This window comes from Athene cunicularia, assembly GCF_003259725.1.
Source record: "Athene cunicularia isolate RWA chromosome 1 unlocalized genomic scaffold, athCun1 chr1_part2, whole genome shotgun sequence".
Taxonomy (NCBI): Eukaryota; Metazoa; Chordata; class Aves; order Strigiformes; family Strigidae; genus Athene; species Athene cunicularia.
The window spans coordinates 20382983-20394540 of NW_020799092.1; the positions used below are offsets into that span (position 1 = coordinate 20382983).

Sequence of the window (11558 nt, forward strand, 5' to 3'; positions counted from 1 at the left end):
CCCCCCCCCCCCCCTCCACAAAATAGAAGCAAATGTGGTCTGACCTCCAAATTACAAACAAAAGGGTCTGGACAGATTTTAGCTAGCTCTGTTCTGTCTACTCCGGTTGAACTCTTAAACAACAGGCTTTGCTTTGAAAGCTTTTTTTTAAGATGAGATCTCACTATACAGGGGTTAAACTATAGACAGACATGTTATCTCGTGCACCTGGTGAACAGTCTTGGGGGAGGTGTGGGAACATGGAAGAAATTTTGTTACCTTCTTTTCATCTTTCTTTTGCAGCTCCACTCTGTGTTTATCATCAAATTGACAATAATCCCCATCTGTTATTTAAGTCAAGGTCAATGAAACCTAGGAATGTTCTGAAGATAGTACTCATGCTTTTAACTTGATGGAAGAAAGTTTTAGACATTCTATAAATTTGAATAGCGATTATTGTTTCTTTAGCAGTAATTTTTTAAAAAAAAAAAGTTGTGGTTTTGGGATAGCCCACATATTGCAGAGCTGAGAACTTGAAAATAATTTGAAAAATGTTAGGAAGGTTTCTCTGTGGGGAAAAAAAAAAAAAGGAAGTGGAATTGAAGTAAGACCATTCGGCATGTAAAACTTGTAATGTGAGTTAATATAAATGCAGCAAAATCCAATTTTTGCTTTTACAAGTTAAAAGTATTGAATGTGCTTTGATAAGACTTGGTTGCATTCTGTTTCCCATGTGTCCTGCTTAGGGTTGTTCAGGTATCATTATGCTAGAATTTCAATGCCTACAGTTTAATTTCCTTGTTTCAATTTGTTTTTCAGGTTTTGACACAGATGGTCTTCCTTCTGCAGTATGGCCAGGGGGAGAAACAGAAGCTCTCACACGATTGGAAAGACATTTAGAACGAAAGGTATATTTCAAATCATTGCAACTATGACATACCTTGGAAACAGAGTTGCTCTTTGCAATGAAATGTAAAAGGAATTGGGCAAATCCTTTTAAAATAAAAAAAAACCCCTCAAAGCTACAAACTTAGACTCAAGGCCTTGATATAATGATATAAATCCATTACGGTTTCTTAGTTTTACAAGATGATAGCAGGTTGTCTTTAATATGGATTTTAGAGAATGTCTGTTAGACTATTTTCTACTCAAAATAATTTCATTTTTCTTTAGAGGTAATTTTACTTTGAAGGGGGAATTCCTCTAAGAGCTAACATACTGCTAGTTTGTCTAGGCTTCCTCTGTATTTAAAAGAAAGGGACAGGTAATTCTGGATGACAGCTCATGCCTTCTGCATTGAGATGAACTTCTTTCTAGAGATTTGCTAATTCAAAAGGAACCCCAAGATATCGTGGATAACACGATCACCTGTCCAGTGTCTGGATTCAGTTGTAGGCAGTGTGTGTGATTTCTCCCTTTTATGTTTACAAGTTGCTAGCATAGTTGCCTGTAGTATGATACTGTTGTATGTTTTTTTTTTTTTTTTTTTTTTTTAAGGCTTGGGTAGCAAACTTTGAAAGACCACGAATGAATGCAAATTCCCTTCTGGCAAGCCCTACGGGGCTTAGTCCCTACCTCCGCTTTGGCTGTTTGTCATGTCGTCTCTTTTATTTCAAGTTAACGGATCTGTACAAAAAGGTATGATTTCTACGTAGTCAACTACACATTTTTAGATGCCATGGTTTTTCCCTTTCTCTCCTAATAACATGGTTTCCTTTGGTGATCTTCAGGTAAAAAAGAACAGCTCCCCTCCCCTCTCCCTCTATGGCCAGCTGTTATGGCGTGAATTTTTCTACACAGCGGCGACTAACAATCCACGGTTTGATAAAATGGAGGGGAATCCTATCTGTGTTCAAATTCCATGGGATAAGAATCCTGAGGCTTTGGCCAAATGGGCAGAAGGCAGAACAGGTTTTCCTTGGATAGATGCAATTATGACGCAGCTTCGTCAAGAAGGTTGGATTCACCATTTAGCCCGGCATGCTGTAGCATGTTTTTTGACTCGAGGTGACCTCTGGATTAGCTGGGAAGAAGGAATGAAGGTATTGTTTCTTATACTTGAATTTCTTAAAGTGCCTGTTAAAGTCTGAGAGACATTTGAGAATTGTTACTGTGTGGTGTAAGTTGAATTGTAAACCTTAAACTGTGGCCAAAATTAAATTGGTTCTGATAAACCAGCGGTGCTGAAGTTTTGCCTCTCAAATGCCCCCTTTTATTGAAATATTAGAGTATTTCTTGCAGTCAGAATAGGTCTGCAGTTCTTTTAAATTTGAGATTTCTTCCTAAATTTTGGCAGATGAACTCTTTTTTAATTGAGATTTCTTTCCAGTCATACTTGTGAATAGATTCTGTTCACATATCACGTCTGCTTCCCTGCAAAGGGAAAGCACCATGGGAATTAAAGGGAGAAAACTAAAAGCTGAGAATGTCCTTTCAGCAATTTCTGTCCCTTTTCCCAATGTTAGAAATGTGAGTATAGGCAACATGATTTGGCTGAAGTTTCAGTGCAGTTAATTTCTATGCAACTATCCCAGGAAAGCTGAAGTTCAGATTACAAATGTCAGTATTTTGAAGAAAAGAATGGAATAATTAAATCTCAGCCTTTGATTCAGTTTTACATTTTTAGAAGGGTAGCACATCTTTTACTGAGCAATGATAATCAATTAAAAATGCTTTTTATTTTCGAAATCTAAAAAAGAATATACGTGCCATCAGCATTGTGACCTTATATTTATACATGGATATAGTCTTACAAATTTCACATTTTTTAACAAATCAGTTGTAAGCAAACACCTTTCATAAAAAAAAAAGTTGGTTACACAACAACATAAGCTGCTTTAGGAATTTTCCTTTTGCGGTTCATAAAGACACTGATGATGCACATACATAGGTAACTCAGCCAAACGACAAAGCTGTGTATTACAGATAAATGCCTACTTGTTCTTACGTTTGAAATAATGCAGATATATGGAGGGCTCAGACTTGCGCAGTGAAAGATGTTTAATTTGTACGTCCATAGTTAGCAGAAGTTAATCTGGCCTTCCAAGGTGATGTTATTTCTAAAGTCTTATTACATGGCAGCATCTAGTGGAACACTTGTGTGCTAGCACTTAATGTTCATCTAAAGATCTTGTTACATTATTAGCCACTTTCTATTTAAAATGGTTTTTAAAATCTTTTAAGATAAATTTTATTTTTTTCAGAACAAACTTTTTTCCAAATAGTTTCAGATATTTAGACAAAAATACTTTTGTAATGCTTACGCAGTGTATACTGTAGAATGAATATTGAATATATGGAGAGAGAGATTCTTGTTTAATGGTATTGCCTTATTTAGACTTTGTATTGGAGTAATATTAGTTGAAGTTGGGTGGCAGTAATAAGATGTTAAGTTTTAGTGTCTTAAAAGATGATGGTTTATTTGGAACATTTGGAGACAATGCAATTTTGAAAAGGAAAATCAGAACTTGCAGAAATATGTATTTTTAAAATACCTGTTTTGAAAACTACTTCTCAGCTCACTCTTTATAAAAAGTATTTGAATGTTCTTCTTCAAAGAATAAGGCTTCTCTTTATTTCTTGTTAGTCTGCATTGCTAGTGGTCTGACTGAGCAGAGAAACTTTTTATAGAAGTTAGAATTGTTGGTGTTAATAATTAAAATAAATCAGTGCTGAAAGCTTGAATGTTTCACAACTATTGAGCTCCAGTTGTAAAGTAAAACCCTCATAAATCTTCACCATTCTCTGAGGTTATTGTTAATATAATGGTGAAGACTCTTTCTGTCTTCAGACCAAAGTTCATGATCTGTCCCACCATTCTTCAGCATGCTTGGTGGTTCATGTACCTCCAGGAATTCAAGTGTGCATCCTCATAACTGACTTACTAGATTAACTGTTGGTCTTCCAAAAATACAATTTCTGAATGTGCTACCCTGAAACCCCTGAATTCTACCTTGGGACTCCTTGCATAGTAAAAGATGCTGTGCAAGTTTTGGTGTTCAGACCCACAATTTGAGTTTGAAGTGCGCTTTGTATGATCCCTGTTTTCTGGCAGTTTGCAAAGCTTCCTCAGTTGTAATGTGATGAAGCAATTCTTCTGAAAGCAACAAATACCACTTGCAAGCAGTCAGGCTCCAGACATCCTCTGGGGATTTATTTTTTAAGGATGTGTTTATGCAAGAATGTAACTTTTTGGTTGTAGCTTTCTGAGATGTCTGCAAGGTTTTTTACAAGGTAAAAGCCAAACAGGCTATCACATTTCTGTTCTTGAGTTTGATGTTAGGTAAGTATTTACAGTTGTGTACTGAGCATTCTGTGAATGTTGCCAGGTAAGAAAGAGTAGTGCAGTGTTGAAGGAGCTGGGCTGCTTCTGCTGAAATCAGAAACTCGGAACAATTCCTGGAAAAGTAGGTGTCTTGAAGGTATGCTGTGTTCAGACTAACTTGTCGCTTTAATTTCTTAAGGTCTTTGAAGAGCTCTTACTTGATGCAGATTGGAGTGTGAATGCTGGAAGCTGGATGTGGCTATCCTGTAGTTCCTTCTTTCAGCAGTTTTTTCACTGCTACTGTCCAGTGGGTTTTGGCAGAAGAACTGACCCAAATGGGGATTATATCAGGTAACTCACAATCCAGAAGTGGTAGCAATTCATAGATGTTACTTAAACTGTCAAGTGGCTTTATACTTAAAATGACCTTTTTGTTGGGGTTTGTTTTTATTGGTTGTTTTTGGTTTTTTTTAGACGCTATTTGCCAGTACTTAGAGGTTTCCCTGCAAAATACATCTATGATCCTTGGAATGCCCCAGAGAGCATCCAGAAGGCTGCAAAATGTATTATAGGAGTTAATTATCCCAAACCAATGGTAAATCATGCAGAGGCAAGCCGTCTGAATATTGAGAGGATGAAACAAATCTACCAGCAGCTTTCACGATACAGAGGACTGGGTATGGTTATAGGCTATTTACTTTATTTACTTGAAAACTTCTTTTACTGTCTAGCAATTAATAATTTTGTCCTGCAGCAGTGGTAGTCAGGTGTGAGCACAGTGTGGTGACCAGGGTTGTGTATCCAAATACATGAAAATATTAGATGTAACCCAGAACAGGAAGAAAGAATTTGAGGTGGAGTGCCTCTTTCCAGATCTTACAAGGAAACTTTTTTCTGTGGGGTTTTGGAAGTTTTCTGGTTAAACTGGGTCGTCTTTGTGCTCTGATGCTCTTATACAGATAGGTGTTTATACCACAGTGTATTTACATTTGCAAATGCAGTTGCTCAGACTGAAACCAATGCAACCTCTGGTAGCATTCTTTCTAGTTAGGAAAGGCCATCCCCTTTGCTCTGAGAGATAAACCACATGCACTTGTATTGCTCAGGAAGGTGTAAGCAGTCAGTATGTTCAGATACTGGATGTTGAATCAGGATGCAGTGCACCTCAACACAACATAGTGAATATGTGTAACTAATGAATATTGGAAATGTTATGCAGAATATAATGTAGAAAATGCCTGTTAAGTAGTTGTGAACTAAAATTACTTGGCAAGATCCTAGAAGTGGGTAAGAAAGAAATATGTTCTCCTCTTAATAAAGGTAAACCACTCAGGGAGAGGGTGGAGAATTGGCTATCATGAGGAAAAAAGCATGTTATGCTTTGGTTTTTTCTGTCTTTATGGCTGTATTTTTTTTGTTGTTGTTGTTGCTTAGGTCTTCTTGCAACAGTGCCTTCTAATCCAAATGGAAATGGAAATGGTGGCCTAATGGGCTATTCACCAGGAGAAAGCATTTCTGGTTGTGGTAGTACAGGAGGTCAGTCAAATTCTTTTAATACGTAGAATTACTGGAACTGAACTGCACAAACTTCTTATTATAATGCCCTTGGTATTATGTATTATAAGGAGGAACTGTTTTCATAAGACAGTTTGCAGTTAAAGTCACAAACATTTTTTTTAATTTATTCATTACATTTGGTAGTATTTGTATAGAGACATACTTAGATTTTTTTTAATCTCAAACATGTAAGAATTTTTTAACCTGTTTTTTTCTCCCTGGAAATGACTTAACAGCTTGATTTCAAAAGCATTTGAATGTGATTTTGTTCTATAAGTCTATAACCATCCTGATATTTGTAATAAGTGATTTGTGAATTTTCCAGTCAGAACTGTTAATTTGTAAAGTTTTCTAATGCTAGCATTAGATTGCTTACTAGAATTTAATTCTACCATAATGCAACAATATGGTGAACAGTGTCTGAAAGAGCTTAAAATAGAATTTACACAGTTTTGATTAAAATTACTTTAGACTATTAACATTCTTATTGTAACATGCAAAGACTAGTGTTAACTAGTTACTAAGAAAAAGCAGTATTAACATTGTATAGATCCATGGTGCATTATTGAATACTATGTGCACCTTGCAATTCTCATTGTAAATGGATACAGCAGAACTGGAAATTTGCTGGTTTTGTGTTCTCCTTAGGCTTTAGTCAAGGTTAGAAGCGTATCACAGAGAAAGAGGGACCTTATTGTTCTCAGCCAGTACAATTCCCCTTGAATTAAAGTCTAGACTCCTTAAAGCTGGGTGTTTGAGCTTTTATTTCTTTTAAGTTCAGAGATGTAGAAGACAGTAAGGGCTTAGTTGAAAATATTATGTGCTCTCAAATGTATACCTATACATGTACTTACAGTTTTCACATCAGAAATGTATCTATTTTGTATGAGGCTACTGTGTATTCATCTGAATTTGTAAGTGTGAGTTTGGAAAGACTAAAGCAATTAGAGCTTTGGACCCTGTTCTGAAGGTGTTTGGGTTTGTTGTGTTGGGTTTTTTTTTAAAAAAAAAAAAAGCCACAATCAAAGTCTACCTCTCGAAGAGGGGAAAAAACCCACAACATTTTAAATTCCAGAACTGGGATTGTATCTTCTGCTATGTTTAATTCTTTTTCCTGCTTCTCCAGGAGCTCAGCTGGGAGCTGGTGATGGTCATACAGTTGTTCAGCCATGTGCCCTGGGAGAGACTCATACAGGAGCAAGTGGAATTCAGCAGCAAGGTATTATGGCAGTGCCTGTCTGTAGAGGATCTCCAAATCCTTGCAACTATGGAAAAACAGAGAAAACATCAAAATAACGTGGATATATTTTTGGTGACAGCTGCTGTCTACAACCTGAACTGGTCTTGTTAGAAGAGAAGGTTTTTTTCCTGTTAAAAGTTTAACAACTTTTCTTGTTTTTAAAGTTCTTAAAACCTAAAACCTATTTCTTAGTGTGAACTTGCTTGTCTTATCACCTTTATCTCTAAAATGCTTATCTAGAACATTATTTGTATGTTTTGAGTGGGAGGGATCTCAAGTGTGACTAAACAAAAATTAATAAACTTTTTCCTAGGTTACTTTAAATGAAAGATACTGAAAGAAAGAAGTTAACTTTGTGTATTTGATAGCAAAATCTGAACCTTTTCCCTGATTTCACTGCCACTCTATCCATATATAATAAATTTCCACAGTTTTGTGTGGATATTCTCATATTGTGGAGGCAAATTTTTATTACTTTAACTGTACAGAAACTTAAGTGTGGTTTGTGATAGATCAAAGTTGCAATCAAATTTAGCAGATAGTTTCTTTGCAGTCTTAATAGAGGTTGTGAATTTACTGATCATGAAAGACTGTAATCTGTGCTTTGTTTAAGCATCCAGGACATAAATGGACCACAACTGTTCAGAATAAGAAAACTTGCAACTGCTTTTGCTAATTTGCGCTATTTATGCAGAGCACTCGGTGTCAAGGTTGCCAGTGGATAGTTTATACAAACCAGAAAATAGTGTGCATCTTTCTTTAAGCTCAGTTATGCTAAGAATTCACAAGTATTGCTGTAAAAGAATAATTAAGGAGACTTGGCAGAACAAATGTTAAAATCTATAACAACTTAGAATTAAAGTGTTTGATATATAAACTTTCTGCTTGCTGCAAATGTAATGCATAAATATGTATGCACTTAATATTGTTCACTATGCATGTGTAAGTGCATATATATTTAACTGCTGTAGACTGCCATGAGGCTTTTTTATTTTCATAACAACTCTTCTACATTCAGGATGGTTTCTGGCAGGATTTTTCTTGATGGAAAATAAATGAGGTGGCTCCTTTTGTTGTTGTAAAGAATATAACTGTACACTTGCTTGCAGTTCTAAATTTCATAATAAATATCTGTGTCTGAACAGGTTACTGTCAAGCAAGTAGTATCTTACACTATGCTCATGGAGACAATCAGCAATCACACTTACTACAAGCAGGTAATTTAAAGAAAAAAAAAATGCTTTTATATAAAGGTGCAGTAGAGTCTTAATGTAAACACTGGTTTTAAATTATCAGGAAGAACAGCCCTTGGTACTGGCATTAGTGCAGGGAAACGCCCAAATCCAGAAGAAGAAACTCAGAGTGTTTCTGGACCAAAAGTCCAGCGACAGAGCACAAATTAAACTGGTAAGATCTGAGACACCTTAAAGTTATCCTGTTAATGAGTAAATTTCTGTACAGATTTTGTCTGTGATAACATTTATATCACTGCGGTGCAAGGGATCCTAAATTATTGCTGATAATACTGCAGTTCCAGGTACTGTACAAACAATAGAAAATTCTGGCTCTAGAGAGTTTATGAAGTATGAGATAGGAACTAGTTATAAAAATAGAACCAGAACAAAAACTATCAGACACAGATCAAGGTGTTAATGAAAGGGAGATGGATAAACTGGGGTTTCACACACATTAGCAGAGCTGCTTATGTAGTTTCAGTTACTTTCTGCTCCTTCATGTCACCTTAAACTGGGCCAGCAGCACCGTTTGTGTGAGTGTATGGTGACCTGAATCAGAAGACTAGCACAACTTGAAAGGAAAGGCTCAGGGCTTGGATTAGAGTTTTAGACATACAAGTAGACTAAGCAGAACATGCTTTAGAGACTGCAGAAAACCTGTGAAATGCTGATGTAGTTATTGCATGTAAAGATGTAGGGACAAGAAAGATCTGAAGAGTTTAACATTTGTCATTGGTCTGTAATGTAAGCAGGATGCTCAGATGCCAAAGTTTGTCAAGAAAAGCTGTGGTGAAAAGTACTTGAACTTGGAGAAGGAAGCATTGCTAGATAGATATATATGAACAGATGTGAACATGTGTAGAGAGAAGCAGTAAGTTGGAGGAGGAGTTTGATATGGGTGAAATAATCAACATAGAGAAGATAACTGGATTTTGTGTTTTGGATAAAAGTTACTTAGGAATAGAATAGAGAAAAGAGAAGGCCAGAGATGTTAGCCCCTTCCCCCAGTGAGCTTGATTTGAGAGGAATAAGGAAGATGACCTGAAAGACAAAGAGTAATTACTTAGGAGGAAAGCCAGAGAATAGAGGGCTGTCTGAAACAAGAGGGGACAAGATTTCAAGACTAGGAGTGTGGCTGCATAGATTAAAGGTGATTGAGATGTTATTCCATACTTGCCTTTTACGAAAAACAAGAGTTGGTCATTACTGAGTTTGAAGAATAAGTAATAGCATATAGGCGAGATAATAGCACATGGAGAGACTTTGGAATTGGAAGATAGGGATTCCATACAGCAAGTATAGATGATGCATTTAGCATCTCTAGAAATAAAAAGGGAAATTTGATCCACTTCATTTGGATTTGACAGCAAGATCTAATTTTGCTTGTTATGTGGTGTCAGCACTTTGACAAAGTTATTGTGGTGCATTACGAACAATTGTGTTGTGCTGATTTCATTCAGTGAAGAACCACAGCATTGTTCTCATAATGGCTGTCACCTGAAGTGAGCTGAGACCTTAGTGATTGATCCATCTGCTATTTTCTCACATATTGGAAGCACTGTAAACTGTGCTTCTGTGTTCTCAAACTGATTTCTGGTACTCGGATGGAGTGGAACATAATTCAAAGAGAGTCCGCGTTTCAGTAGCTGTCTGATCCTTAGTATGTGTAGATTCATTCAGCATCCATGTTTTGTATTACAGAATTCCTTAGGTGCTCGTGTCTGTGTAGAAGAAGTGCCTGCAGAGCGAACGTCTGGTTCCTGTCTAAGCTCTTTTTCAATTGAGAGACAGGTTGGAGGGGTTTCTAGTTTGGCAGAGAAGACTGATTTTGTTAGGGGTGTTCAAAGCATGTTGCAAAAGCATTATAGTCAAATTCAAAAATCAGCCAAGATCATACTCAAAAACACTGCTGGCAAAAGGATGTGCGCCTTCTCAATAGCACTAAAGTACAGAGGCTGCTGGGTTTATCTTTTTTTTTTTTTTAACCTTTCCCCCTTTAGCCTCTAAGGAGTATGAAATAAGAATTCTGAGTATTTGGGCCAATACAAATGGGGACAGGGCTTCCTGCACTGAGAAGGGGGGAAAGAATATTGGTCTCTTGAATTATTTCTGCTTCCTTCAAAGACTCACAACAAACTGCTTAAAAAATTTTTTTTTTCTTTCTTGCAGCATTATTGGAAGCGAAGATACTGCTCAAAGAACACAGGACAATTCTTGCTACTCTGTATTGGAACTAAAGTGTTGTGAGAGTACATGTACGAAAATGACATTCTTTTTTTCCTAAATTATTTTCAATTGTTCTCAGTTGTTGTAAACAAGTCCAATTTTTGGAATGCATTATTTCTAACTGGCATTTCTATGGTTTTTAACTTTTTAATGACTCTTTCACAAAGGGCAAATTGAGTTTTGTATATAAAGTATTTGGTGAAGAATTTGCTAACTTTATGTAAATATAAACATTCATGATTAGCGATAGACCCATTGATATATTTTTGATAATCTTTCATGTATATGGTAGTAGGAAAAGCTGTAGCAATGTTCGGTAAAATGGATGGACATAGGTTTTGAAGTTTTTAAATTGTTATTATTTTTAGATTCTAGAACTTGACCTCTGTATGATCAACTTCATATTTTCATAATGTAAGTGCTTAGAAGTGTGTTTAATCAAATAGAGTTGTAACCTTTATTAATTGCATCTGTATATAAGTCATATGCCAATTTTTTGCTGAGTTGTAAAATTTTCATGTATATGTCCAGTCCTTGTATTTCCCAGTTGCCTTGTTCAGTAATGACATACCTTGTTAATAAAAGAAAATTGTATATATAGATATGTGTCTGTCTTTTGTGTATGTCACTGCTCTGATACATGTTTCCAAACAACACTTTCAGGAAAAAAGAAGGGAAAATGTAATTTTTTAGACCTAATCTGGAAGCCACAAACAGTGAACTATATTACTTTTCACTTCAAGTTTCATGATACTGAAGCAAAACACTATCCCAATTATTCAGGCCTTGTTGAAATTGCATGTATGCATTCTTACCATTAAAAGTTTTTCACCGATCTATTTAAGTGTTTCTTCAAAATCTAGGGTTGGGTTTTGTTTTGCTGTAATTGCAATTTGCCTGATAGCCTGGTAGTCTTCCCTGTACTACAGTTAATTTGCTGTCCTTTGAGAATGTTGACTTCTAAAAACACATTGGGTTTGCTGACTCAAATGTTTAGAGAAGTTGTATCTAAATGTTCTCTCAGACTGTTAATATCTCTGAAGAAGCAGTCTGGATT

At 36.0% G+C, this 11558-nt stretch overlaps 1 protein-coding gene across 2 annotated transcripts in view; it reads left to right on the forward strand.

Moving 5' to 3' along the window:
* Positions 1-11103, forward strand: part of CRY1 (cryptochrome circadian regulator 1) — a 32145-nt gene extending 21042 nt beyond the window's left edge. The window contains exons 5-14 of one of the 2 annotated variants that reach the window (XM_026865644.1): positions 799-887; positions 1477-1617; positions 1710-2021; positions 4443-4594; positions 4718-4920; positions 5678-5779; positions 6927-7019; positions 8186-8257; positions 8337-8447; positions 10445-11103. In XM_026865644.1, coding sequence (XP_026721445.1) covers positions 799-887; positions 1477-1617; positions 1710-2021; positions 4443-4594; positions 4718-4920; positions 5678-5779; positions 6927-7019; positions 8186-8257; positions 8337-8443 — 1271 coding nt within the window. In that variant the 3' untranslated portion in view covers positions 8444-8447; positions 10445-11103. The remainder of the gene's footprint in view (positions 1-798; positions 888-1476; positions 1618-1709; positions 2022-4442; positions 4595-4717; positions 4921-5677; positions 5780-6926; positions 7020-8185; positions 8258-8336; positions 8448-10444) is intronic. The other variant, XM_026865634.1, reaches the window with a different exon arrangement.
* Positions 11104-11558: the final 455 nt, after the last annotated feature.